This window comes from Apteryx rowi, unplaced genomic scaffold (assembly GCF_003343035.1).
Source record: "Apteryx rowi isolate R43461 unplaced genomic scaffold, aptRow1 scaffold_15, whole genome shotgun sequence".
Lineage (NCBI taxonomy): Eukaryota > Metazoa > Chordata > Aves > Apterygiformes > Apterygidae > Apteryx > Apteryx rowi.
In genome coordinates this window covers 1,518,620-1,530,766 of record NW_020447752.1, presented here as the reverse complement: position 1 = coordinate 1,530,766, position 12,147 = coordinate 1,518,620, and the positions used below count along the sequence as shown (strand labels likewise).

Sequence of the window (12,147 nt, the reverse complement as noted above, 5' to 3'; positions counted from 1 at the left end):
GCGGGCCGACCGTGGTGCGCGCGGGGAAAGGGGCGGGCCGAGGCCCGCGGGGGGCGGTGCTGCCGAGGGTCAGGCCGCCGGCGGCAGCTCCGTGGGGCCGACGGTGCCGCAGGGCCCGGCCCCATAGCACTAACCATGGAGCTATCGCAGCCACCAGCCTCAACCCCACGGTGCTCAGGCCCCCGGGGTAGCACAGCCCCAAAGCAGAGCCCCCCCCCCGGCGCTAACGAGGCCAGAGGGCTCAGCCCCATGGAGCTGACCTGGCCCCACAGAACGAGCGAGGCCACAGGGCTCAGCCCCATGGAGCTGACCTGGCCCCACAGAACGAGCGAGGCCACAGGGCTCAGCCCCGTGGCACTAACGAGGTGCTAAGGCAGCTGCCAGCCTCAGCCACATGGGGCTAACGAGGCTGCCAGCCCACAGCGCTAACGAGGCCGATGGTTCAGCCCCACGGAGCTGACACAGCCACGCAGTTCAGCCCCATGGCGCTAACGAGGCCACACAGCGCAGCCCCACAGAGCTAACGAGGCCACAGGGCTCAGCCCCGCRACGCCAAGGAGGCTGCCGGCCACAGTCAGGGCACTAATGCAGCCCCAGGGCTCAGCGCCCCAGCGCTAATGCGACCACAGGAACCCTTGCAGCTGGACCAGCGCAGGCAGGGGCAGAGCAAACGCTATGCGCTGCTCTTGTCCACAGCAAGAGCAGTGAACGCACAGCTCTGCTCCACCGTGAGCGCCCGCTGCCGCTCACCCCTGCGAGCCCCCCGGCTTGCGCACAGCTGGAAACGCGGCTGAGAGCACATTAGCTGTACAATGCCCAAAGGCCGGTTAGCTCCGCGCCCCAGAGCGGTGTGCCCGGGGGGCTTATCGACAGCACCTCCAAGGGAGCGTCGTTCCACTCACAAGGTAACCCCGGAAAAACTGCACAGCAAACAGGCCAGCGGCAGTCACAGATTCAGCACTGACCATATGGAAGCCTATACGAACGGATTTAGAAGAGAAAGTAAGTTACTGAGGTGATAAGGATGAGATCTGAACCACAAAAAAATCCCCCAAAAAGCAGAACATGAGAATATTAGATCAATAAAGAAAATAAGGAGTAACTCTTCTATCTTATGTAGCCCAGAGCAAATACAGGTTGCCAAAGCAAAGAGTTAATTAGAAAAGAGAATGATGCATCAATAAATAAAAATATCTCAAGCATTATTACTGTTTGAGAAGGGTGAATAATCTATTCACCATTCCAAAAATAGGCAAGAGTCGACAGGTTTACTGGGGAAACTGTCATTTTGATCTGCGATACAAAGAAAAGGTAACAAGGTTGACAGCACAAAGGTCCTTCTATTAGTTATCCCTGGCCTTGTTGCCCTCTAAGACTGGGCCAGCCCAAGTGCCAAGTCATACAGACTTCACCCTGTTAAGTCAACTCTGCATTATGGCTGCTCCAAATGTAGACTTTAAAATTAATTTTGTTATTTTTTATTTTAAATAATACAACCATTTTCTGTACACGGAGTATTCACTTTGTATATTTTTAAATGTTTATATAAAATGTTTATAAAATCCAGGAATATTCATCCACAAATTGTACCCAAAAATTACTTATTAAAATATTAACAAAGCAGTCCTCTTTATATCAACATTTTTAAACCAAACTATTATTCCATACTTTTTGAAACCAAGGGTTACTCGTAATTGCTGCAAGTAACACAAGAAATGCCAGTGCCAGGCCCTTAGCAAGACACTGGGAATATGGTTCTCCTGGGAAAAAAAAGAAAAAGAAAAAAAAATATAAGTATATGAAAGTTAAATTTTCATTGTAGACAACCTAAGAGATATAGATAACAGTTACGTATGTACATAGCCTGAATAAATAATGTAACAAACAAGGAAGATACTTTATACTTATAAAACTTTATCCTTTGTAGAACCTTAGTCCCCGAAGTTATACAGATAATAAATATGGAGAGAAGCAGTTGCCTCTGTCCATGTTTACAGTTCTCAGCATAGAGTAAGTGCCTTAAAGCCCTTTTGAAATGATGGATATTTAATCTATACAACATCCCATGAAACATGATCCATCAGTTTTACACAGAGGAAATTTAAAAGTTAACTGACCTATCAGTATGGCAAATTTTCACGAGAACTCCCGTGGGCTGACTGAAGAACACACACCGGGTAAGTAAGAAACAAAGTCTCCCTGCACCCTCTCAGGGCAGTGACATTCCCTGACACAATGCTACAGTTACAGTAGGAAATGGAAACAAAACAATATCATAAAGGAATATATTCTCCTTTTCTTTAGGAAGCATACCTCCCTCCAAACTCTAGAAGGGATTGAATAAGAATCTCTCTCTGCCAAACAGATATTCACAAAACTTCAAGCTAATCAACAAAGCACTCCTAGTAATTATTTTTTCCATCAGTCTAAGAAATTAGTATATTATCATGAAAATATTTAAACTGATTTTTGGGACCACACTTTCTAAAAGAGAAATTTCAACTCCCCTATTTCAAAGCATTCTTTCAAACTAAATTTCATAGATTCAAAAATGCTTCAAAGAAATATGGTCAGTACATTGCATTCCACATTGCTTATTATTTTTACCTGTGTAAAACCGTGTCAATGGATAAAAAAGTTGTGGCCAGCAAACGTCATTTCGATCACAGTCAAATTCCGTATAATTAATCTGAAATCTGAAAAACAGGAGAGGGGTTGAAGCTATTTATTAACTCCAGAACCACCAGAACACCAGCACAAGTGAAGACAAACAGCATGGAAAGGTGGCCAGGTTACAAAAACAACAAATCACAACCTCCTGGTTATTCTGACTTTTTTCTCCGAAACAAGAAGAGGAACCTACGCTCTGCTCCATTTCTATCATTTTTAGCCAGATGTTTCTTTCTGTGATGAACAAATTTTCAGATAATGGATATTTTGGGTGCCTCACACAGCACCCCTTATTCACTCAAGTAAACAGCACAGAAGCTTTTCTGCCAGAAACCAAATGACAAATTTTCAGGGTAATTTACAGGCCGTCATGCACCCCATGCTCTTGGGAGAGACTGTCCCTAGCTCTTTGATCAGAGCTATTCACATTACATCTGCTTTACGTAAAGTCAAGTATCAATTTATTTACAAAAGTTACCTTGTCAATGGAATGGGTGGCTGAGCTGGCACTTTAATAAACTGAACAGAAGCAGTGATGGGAAGAAAGTTCGGGTTTTCACAGGTAAGCCCACACTGGAATTGCCATATGACCGTTGAATAACTGTAAGAATATACATAACTATTACTAGAGGGCTACAGAGCCTGAACATAACCTCGAGGGGACAAAATAGACACAGAATTTAAGAGGAGGTTGATGATGTCTGGATTTACATCATGTAGAGGAGACAACACGTAAAGGCTGGAAGTGAGGTATATAGAACAGAATCCCATAAATTTGACTGGGATTGACTGGAAAAAAAAGTGGTGTTTGCAATATGAAACTTCCCTGTTTCAGGAAAGAATAGAGCATTTACCACAGCACTAAAAAAGCAGCCCTGCACTGGGGTAAGACAGAACACAGGACTACCATGTGATAAAAAGTTAAAACATACTTCTGATGGAATGCCCTGCGTACGCCTATTACCAGCAGCATCAAAGCCGCCTTCTTTTTTTTTTAATACTTTATTGAAACAGAAAGACTATCTGCTGGTCACCATTAATACACTTTTAATTTCAAGTTCAGAAGGAGATAGGCAAACCTAAATTTTAACCTCTGGTTGTGTTCATCAAAGGAATTTGGGTTGCAAATATAAATAAAAGGTATATAACAATTAGAAATAACATTTTTGTTTGTAAAATTTAATCTGCATCTGTTAGGTAAGCAAGTTTCAAAATGAAACATTTATTCACCAAATATAGCCGAAGACATAACTTTGTTATACCTGATTTGCACAGCAAGTATYTCTTGCAGGGGAATCCCTTGTACTGCACCCACATCAGCAATGATTATGCGAATATTTAGATTTGCAGGAATATCTGAGCAAATGCCTTTCAAGTTTCCAGAGCTCACACTGGCATCAGAATTATATGGATCTAGACCTGTGGAGGAAAASAGAGGCATTCAAATGGAAATATTATGGAAAAAAGATACTTACAATATTGTCACAGTCCAGTGAAACATTGATACATGTCATACAGGAACACAGCAAAAATGTTTTCTCTGTATAAAATACCCATAAAGAAAAACAATACTTTTTCAATAGAGAACTAAAATACCAAGTCATATGTATACAAACTAACAGTGAAATACATCTTACTGTAGTATCTGTACACATACAGAGATAAATGCTCATGGATGTGTACATATATGAATGTATGGATCCATACACACAAATCCAATACCTTTAAGTATTTGAAATTACACTTTTGGTTTTATGTTGAGATGCTCTAATCATACTATAATAAAGGCATATTTTAATAATTTAGACTATAAATAACAAAACAAACCTCACTTACGTATTATTTTCACCCAGTCATTTAGATCACTGTAATTTGAGTTGCCCCTCTTTCCAATGTGAGTAGCTTGTATTAATGAATTCAACTTCTCAGTTACATTTCCCCTGCAAAATGAGAACGTCAGAACACAAAAATAAACCTGCAGCCTCTACCACTCTGGGTTGCAATATTATTATATTTTAAGGTCAGTTTCCTGTGAAAGGTATTGTTATCACTCAGCAAATATAAATTTTAACTATTGAGCTGCATAGTTCAATAGCAAAGCATTCCCCTCCAACATAACCCATACTCCAATACAGGAAGATCTGAGTGAAACCACTATAAAAAAAAAAAAGAGAGTGTCAACCACAGAAAGCTGAAATGCATATATGAATATTTGAAAAGAATATAACAGTGCTGACAGTAGCAGCTTGTAGAGGATCATTTAAGGAGCAAGATGGATACAGAGAAAAAACAATTCAACATATGTAGCTCACCTTAAAAGGCTGCAATCTTCATTAATACCAACTTCTAGCATGCATCCAGAGAGTGAATCTAATCCAAACAAAACTGGTGTATAAGTTGCCGATGTACATAAACCTCTGCCAGCTATGAATTTAAAACATTTATTTGAGATTTCTTGTATCAACCTTTCAATCTCCAGCTTTCAATTTTGTGCAAAAATACCAAATATTAAAATGCAAACCACTAAGCAGTACAGTTCAAATATAGATACAAGTCCACTGAATTTAAATTCCATTTTCCAAGAAAGTTCAAATTCATATGCCCATGAATCTAATCAACCTAACTAGTAACTGAACATTTCAGATCTTGATTTTGTATGTGCTTTAAGATTTTCAGAGGTAAATTACCACAACGAGACCATTCATTATGTTCTATCACAGGGCTGTTAATTTCAATTTATATTACAGACCCCAGTAAAATAGCTACGCTAATCTAAGAGAGGTGAGCTAAATCACACTGCAACTCCAAGCTTTCCAGCTGCTGCATTTTTTTCCACTTGAAATCACAATTCCCTCCTGTTCTCAGCTTGGAATGCTGTTGCCCAAAGCCAGTGTGTTTATTTAACACTAAAATGGGTGAATTAATCCAATGTTTTGGCATCTGTAAGAGCAAAGACAGCCTAATGAACTTAAAAGTGAAAGTCAAGAGAACTGAGTTGCATTACAAGCTCTGCTCTGATTCACAGCCTAAGTCCCTTAACATCTTCCTTACCCAAGATTCTCAACTCCAGAGCGGAGATAATATCTATTCTCTTTAGCCATGTGTTTGGATATTTAAAATACTTTGTATTCATTCACATAGGTACATCTGGCTTACTAACTGAAATTTGAATAAAAAAATAGTCTAGAAATGCAAGAGAGATTTTGAAGTAAAATATGTATCAGAAAAAGAACATTTTAGCATAAACTGCTGTTGAAGTCACATCAGAAGTCATTACCTGGCTGCCAAAGTTTTAGGCTGCCAAAAGCATCAGAAGCACTCAAATTTGCAGCTCTCACTGGTTTTCCAACTTGATAACCTGAACATAGAAAGCATGAACATCATTTTTAATAATAAATAAGTCATCAATCTCAAAGTTAACAAGCAGATGTTTTCATTACAGCAGGAATACCTTCACTTCAAATAATCAGTATCTACACAACAAAAGCCTAAGAACCAATCATCACTATTAAAATCAGCAGTTCACTAAGACAGGAAAGTTGGGGCTAGCAACATAAAGAAGTATGAAAGCGGTATAAAACAAATATCAATGCAATAGAAATTTTTTTTTCTTTTCACTTTTTAGAAGCAAAATAAAATATTAATACCTGGATTCCCAGACAGTTCTGTTTCATTAGTACTATTTAAGCTTACAAATTTGACTGTGAATCTCTGTGTCAGTATTTCTGGTAAAAGAAAAAAAGATKACCTAAATCAGTAAATTAGCAAAAAAGATGCCGTTTAACTGTATATAGGATACAAACTTGCAGCCTTTATTAACAGAAGCTAAATAATATAAATTAATGGAAAACTGCCCCATAAATTTACTTTCCAGAGTCCAAGGAAAATTATATTTTGAGAAATATTGCTGAATAAGATACTCTATCACAAAATTTCCAAGATGGAAAAAAAAAAAGTAAATCAAAAATTTGTAATAGAAATGTCATGATACCTCCATCGCATAAACTTCCAAGGAAGACTGTCACATTTATTTCCTTTATGTTCTTGCCTTTACAAATTAACTTATAATGTTCTGCAAAGGTCACATTTTTACATGGAACCTCAGTGGCAGGAGGGTTTTCTGGCAGGGAAAAAAAGAGAAGGCCACAATGAAAAGCATTGCTAATCAGAAAGCTATGTTATTAAAACTGAAGAAGAACAAATTGAAAAAAATCTAACAAAATTCTGGAAATTAAAACATTCATCTTTCTGAGAATTTCTTTTAATATTTAAGACCCATTATATCAGGACAGTGTGCTCTACTTATAGTGCAATCCTCTAGCTTACCAGTATTTTAACAACAGTGGTTCCAGGACCTTCTGTAGCTAAACCTCACCTGAGGAACCCAGCACCAGGCTTTGTTTCACTGGCTGATGCTCCTCTCCAGGCTCAGGGTTCCCCCTGCTTTCATATAACCACTCTCAGGAAGCCATCGCTGTCCCAGAAAAGCACAGCAGCTCCGATTCCACACCTCCTCTGTACTGCGTTACCCTCTCATTGCCTGCAAGCACTATTTTACATCAAAGAACTGCTTCACTAGCTCAAAAAGGCCCTTTAAATAGGCAAGAGAGCTTCCAAAACACAGACATACACACCTGCTTACAGATGGTCTAGCCATCCCACTTACAGGTTCATCCTGGAGATTTTTTAAAGCATTCTTTAAATGTCAGTTTATTATTATTGTTAATATTTTCTTCTCAAAAAATACTTTTAATGCAAGCTAAGGGACCTGATTTCTTAACCAACTTTAATTGAAGTTAGGCTGAATTAAATACTTTTTGCTTCGCAGTAAGCCAAACAGTTTATTTTTTGAGCATCAGCTAACATACAAGATTCCTCCTAAGAATTACAGCAGGTAAACATCTTAGGCATCAAAATCATCCATTTCTTATGTTTTTCAGGGTAGATAAGAACACACCTATCAAATGGAAGACACATACCACTTTTAGTAATGAACTTGTCTATGTCAGTGATGGTCCCGTAGATCACATTTTGTTGGATGAAGTCTGAGAACAAAAAACAACAAACGCAGCAGTAATCCTGACTAACAAAAGAGACAGACACACCCTATTTCCACATCCAAGGTGCAATCCTCGTTGTTATGAAAATGGATTAGAAAATGATTTAGACAATGAATTTTGGTAAGAGACCAAACAATTGATGCATTATGAAAGTATAGTTAGTTATTATCTGGGTATAGCTGTGTTTTCCAGGTACAAAGGTAGTACAGATGAACAAAATTAGACAACTTAAATAGGCAGTCTTCATGCTGGTAACTACATTGTCTCAAACTCAGAAATGACCCTTTGTAAGTATATGATTTTGTAATGCAGAAAATACCCTTTTCTCGCTAACTCTAAAATGATGATATTGCATGCTCTTGACAGAAAAAGAGCACTGCAACAGTTTGAAAATAGGGGGAGAGATGCTCCATTCTGTCACCTATAGCCATAGTCAGTACAAATGACCTGAAAGAGATAAAGGGGAAACAAAGCCAATCCCACCGCCCCTTACATACTAGATCTTGGGTAACAGCACTCAGAGGCTTTAAAGGGGCTGTTGGAAGCAGGACGAGAACATTCCCAAACGCTCAACTACAGCCATCAGATAACAAAAGATATTATGTAGCTGCCACATCCACAGCCTTCTGGCTTGTTTCTTTCTATCAGCTCTGAGAAACACTGACACGTTTCTGTTAGGGCTTATGCAACATACCTCCAGTACCACTGTTTATCCTCACACCGTGTGGCAGTCCTTCCCGGTAAGATGCTAGGTGGGTAAGGCACCTGGCATCAAAGCTCCGGAGGAATGCTACGGGGGCATTTCCAACACACTGTCCTGCCATGGATTGCTGCAGGTAGTTCAACAGAAATAAATATGATGCACCTTTTCCTAGCTCTTTGGTTTTCACTTTAAGACTATTTGTCAGTGAAATGCTGAGAGTACATAGTACAGCCGTATACGACACTGACAAAATGAGCAATCTGTTATTATCAAAATACTTCCATCTGCAGTAAAAGAGAAATTCAGATTTAAAAAGCACAGCTTTCAAAATAATTGCAGTACACAGCATGGCTTCAGCCTCATTTGTCCAACTAAATGTAACCAATGACTCTTTCTAAAACACAAAAGGAAAGTGAAAGAGTACAGCCAGGGGACTGCGGGTCAAAGAGAAAGCAGACTGCAGCGCTCAGTAGTGCAGCAGGCAACCCAGAAAAATACAACAAGCCGTAAAGGGGTGCCAAGCTTGCTTTAATCTCTTGAAATAATTAAAACGCCTATCTTTTGCARGGAGGGGCAGGAGGATAAGGAAGGAAAATATTTACTTTTAATAATGGTTTCATGCAAGATGAAAAATATATTCTACCAGTTCAAAATGACAAGCTGCAAAATTTGGTTACAAAGATGTAAAGCGTATGATAAATGGAGAATGTCCAACAAACCACAAGGAACCAAATGCTCCTAAACATGAAGTGATTACCTGGGGGACGGTAAAATAGTCATTTTCTTCTGTCATAATTGGATCTCCTTGTCTGTAACCAGTAAAAAGTCTTCCAGGAGACGTTTGCAAAGGGATCTTAAATGAAGGCTCGCTGGGTGTAGAACTGCAGTAAGTTTAAAAATAAAATAATACTTCACTCCCTACCTCACACAAATAATTATGAATTTCAAGTCTCGTGTTTTCATACAGTATCACTCCATGTGCATTTAAAGTTCACATCTTAAAACTCTGATTTCAAAATAACTCTTGTTATAAGAATAAGTAACAGTTTCATTAGCACAGCTACTACATGTGTTCAGAAAATATWTTTTTTTTCAAGACTTACATAGAGCCATGATAAAAGTAACCAAGAAATGGTGTATTGKCAAGAGAAGACTGTACACAAAGGAAAGGAAACCAATCAGGAGTATTTTCCATTGACTTAGCAGAGCATAACTGATCAAAAGGTGGGTTTACATCCCCACCAAACACTCCAGGGAAACATGATCCAGTGAATAATTGCTTCAAGTCTGGCAAACATTCCTAAAATTAAAAAGAAAGGTAACCCTTTAACACAGTTACTGCATTATCATAGCCACTACAGCCACAGGTACAGCTAATCAAACCAATTTTATAGAGAGAGATCGTAATTCCTATTAGGAATACTGGAAAACTTGGACAAACTCTCCTTCAAGTCTGAAACATTTGGTACCTCTCTCTTTCTCCCTTCCCCCCCCCCGCCCTTCTCTTTCTCCCAATAATAGAGGGAGCCTAGAAATTGTGAAAACACTTCCTTAAAGTTTAATATGAAATTAATACCAGATCACAGCAACAACGAACATCACAAGCTCCAGCTGTCAAATCACAAGGACAAGAGCCTAAGGGCTGAAACGCCTGGTTAGGGATGATAGTTGCATTTTCTATAAAAGAATAACAAAAAAGAACAGAAAAAAAATCAAACTACACACATTGGAACCCCAGTAAACAGACTATGTGCATTACAGTTTTTTCCTACTGTGTCCATACTTTTTGTTAAATTCTGTTACTGACTATTCAGTATCCATCATTGCTGCCCAAATCCCAATTTTTAACTTCTCATATGTAGCGGGGGAAAAAACAGCTGGTATACGATTTTTTCCTTTAATGCATATAACTACTTACCTGACACATTTCCTATAAAGGAAGAGTTGGCATATATTTCAGCTTGAATCAGGAGATGTGCCACCATCACTGAATCACGGCAAGCTAAAACCTGAAGTGTTTCAACCACGCAGAGAGGTGTTGTGCAGCAGTCAGTGGCATTGGGCAAACACAACTGCAGGTTTCTAGTCAAGCTTATGGTCACTTTGGAAGTGTTCTGAAAAACGTCAGATAAAGTTTGACAACTTTGACAGCTTGTATTAAATTACACTTGCTTATACCACACAAGTTGCTGAAAGAGAAGTTTCAGTAACACTACATAGTGTCAGTGTTACAATGCAGTATATATAAAATGGGATATTTGTTGACATTGGAATGAAAAAGGTCTGCACTGAGATATGTAAATAAAGTGAGGATATGAACTGTATACACAATTTTTTAAGGCATACACACAGATCATGTTACCTCAGAAACCACACACATAATACTAAAGAAAAGAATATATACAAAAAAGTGAATTTCCATTTTTATATAATACCTTCAGCTGAAGACTGGAATGACTACAGAGTTGATAAAAAGCCTCAAGGACTTGTGTGTAATTTAACTACAGTTCTAATACATATACAATTCTAATACACTTTCCAGAGCTTGCGCTGTAAAAGACTATTGCTTTTGTATTTCTTTTAGCTCTTTCTCATAGATCCGAAACAGTCTCAAATATACAGCCTCTTCTGGAGAGGAGGGTGACAAGCACAGCGTCAAAGCTGCACCTCAGCAAACTCCAGCCTGGGCATTCACAAAAATTAACATGTCAAGGAAAAAGGGCATAGGCAAGACACTGAAATGGGGTGGCTAATACATTACCATTTTGCTAGCATTGCATTAGCCCTTAATATATGAGAGTTCAATTCTTCCCACTTTAGGGAAGAATCTGTATTTTACATACCGCACCGGGCGTTACGTTCAAATTCCAGTCACCAGCTCTTCTACTTCCACTGCAATTTGAATGTTGCAGTTTTCCTACAGCAAAAGAAAATAATGGTTTCACTATCACTGAGGAGAGAATGAAAGACAAACAGAAAGTTTAAAGTCCTCTTGTGGCTTACAATTCGGCAGACCCTTATGCCCACCCGACACCCCACTGGAGTCACCAAAAGGCTGAGGGCTTAATCAGCAGACATCCTCTGGAGTTCCTACTTCAGGAACTAACGAAGCACAGCACAAATGCAACTACTGAACATACTACTGCTCCTCCAGTAGCTTTTGTGGGAGAAAAAATATTGAGAATTCAAACATATTTATTTATGTGCTATTTGAAAAAAAAAATTAAGTGTTCTTACCTGTCTCTTCATCTATAGGGCTTAAAATTAAAGAAAAATTAACTTCCGAAGAATTTCCAAGAAAAAGCACATTGGCCCTGGGACCAGACATACGGATAAAGGAAGGCTGAAAGACTAAAAAGGGAGAAAGAAGCAAGCCTTAATACACACAGTAACTGAAACAGGCAACATCTCTGTGACATATTTGGGTCTTATGCTTGGGCTAGATTCCTTTCCTTCCACTCGTGTTCTCACATTCGACCGTACCTTCCCACGTTTTAAAATGCAACGAAGGGCACAAAAGTATCTTGCCGTTGTCAGCTGAGGGGTGACATTTAGACCTCCCGCCGCGCCGGAGCAGCGGGTTCGGTTCACCGCAGCTCCCCGCGCCGCAAGTCGATGCTCCGGCGAGGCGCTCAGTAAACACGCGGCAGCGCAACCCCAAATGAAGAAGGGGAGCGAGGGCAGCGCGGCCCCACGCGGACGCCACGACGGTTG

General features: G+C 39.5%; 2 protein-coding genes across 3 annotated transcripts in view; both read right to left on the bottom strand.

Annotated features, from left to right (window-relative positions):
- The window catches only part of ATP6V0A2 (ATPase H+ transporting V0 subunit a2), a 20,964-nt gene extending 19,981 nt beyond the window's left edge, over positions 1-983 (bottom strand). Inside the window, exon 1 of the mRNA XM_026058802.1 lies at positions 903-983. Within this exon, the coding sequence (XP_025914587.1) occupies positions 903-968 (66 nt within the window). The 5' untranslated portion in view covers positions 969-983. The remainder of the gene's footprint in view (positions 1-902) is intronic.
- Positions 984-1,369: 386 nt separating this feature from the next.
- Positions 1,370-12,141, bottom strand: TCTN2 (tectonic family member 2). Of its 2 annotated transcripts, XM_026058794.1 has the most exons (18): positions 11,917-12,141; positions 11,671-11,784; positions 11,277-11,350; positions 10,352-10,547; positions 10,010-10,110; positions 9,537-9,733; positions 9,191-9,314; positions 8,425-8,560; positions 7,650-7,715; positions 6,662-6,790; positions 6,318-6,395; positions 5,948-6,028; positions 4,983-5,094; positions 4,507-4,610; positions 3,933-4,089; positions 3,149-3,271; positions 2,608-2,696; positions 1,475-1,760 (listed from the first exon to the last, which is right to left on the bottom strand). In XM_026058794.1, exons 2-18 carry the CDS (start codon positions 11,759-11,761, stop codon positions 1,645-1,647), a joined length of 1,974 nt encoding a protein of 657 aa, XP_025914579.1. In that variant the 5' UTR covers positions 11,762-11,784; positions 11,917-12,141; the 3' UTR covers positions 1,475-1,644. The 2 variants fall into 2 exon arrangements, with proteins under 2 accessions (XP_025914578.1, XP_025914579.1); XM_026058793.1 differs by lacking the exon at positions 11,917-12,141 and having other exon boundaries at positions 1,370-1,760; positions 4,983-5,040; positions 11,671-11,902.
- Between the last annotated feature and the right edge of the window lie 6 nt (positions 12,142-12,147).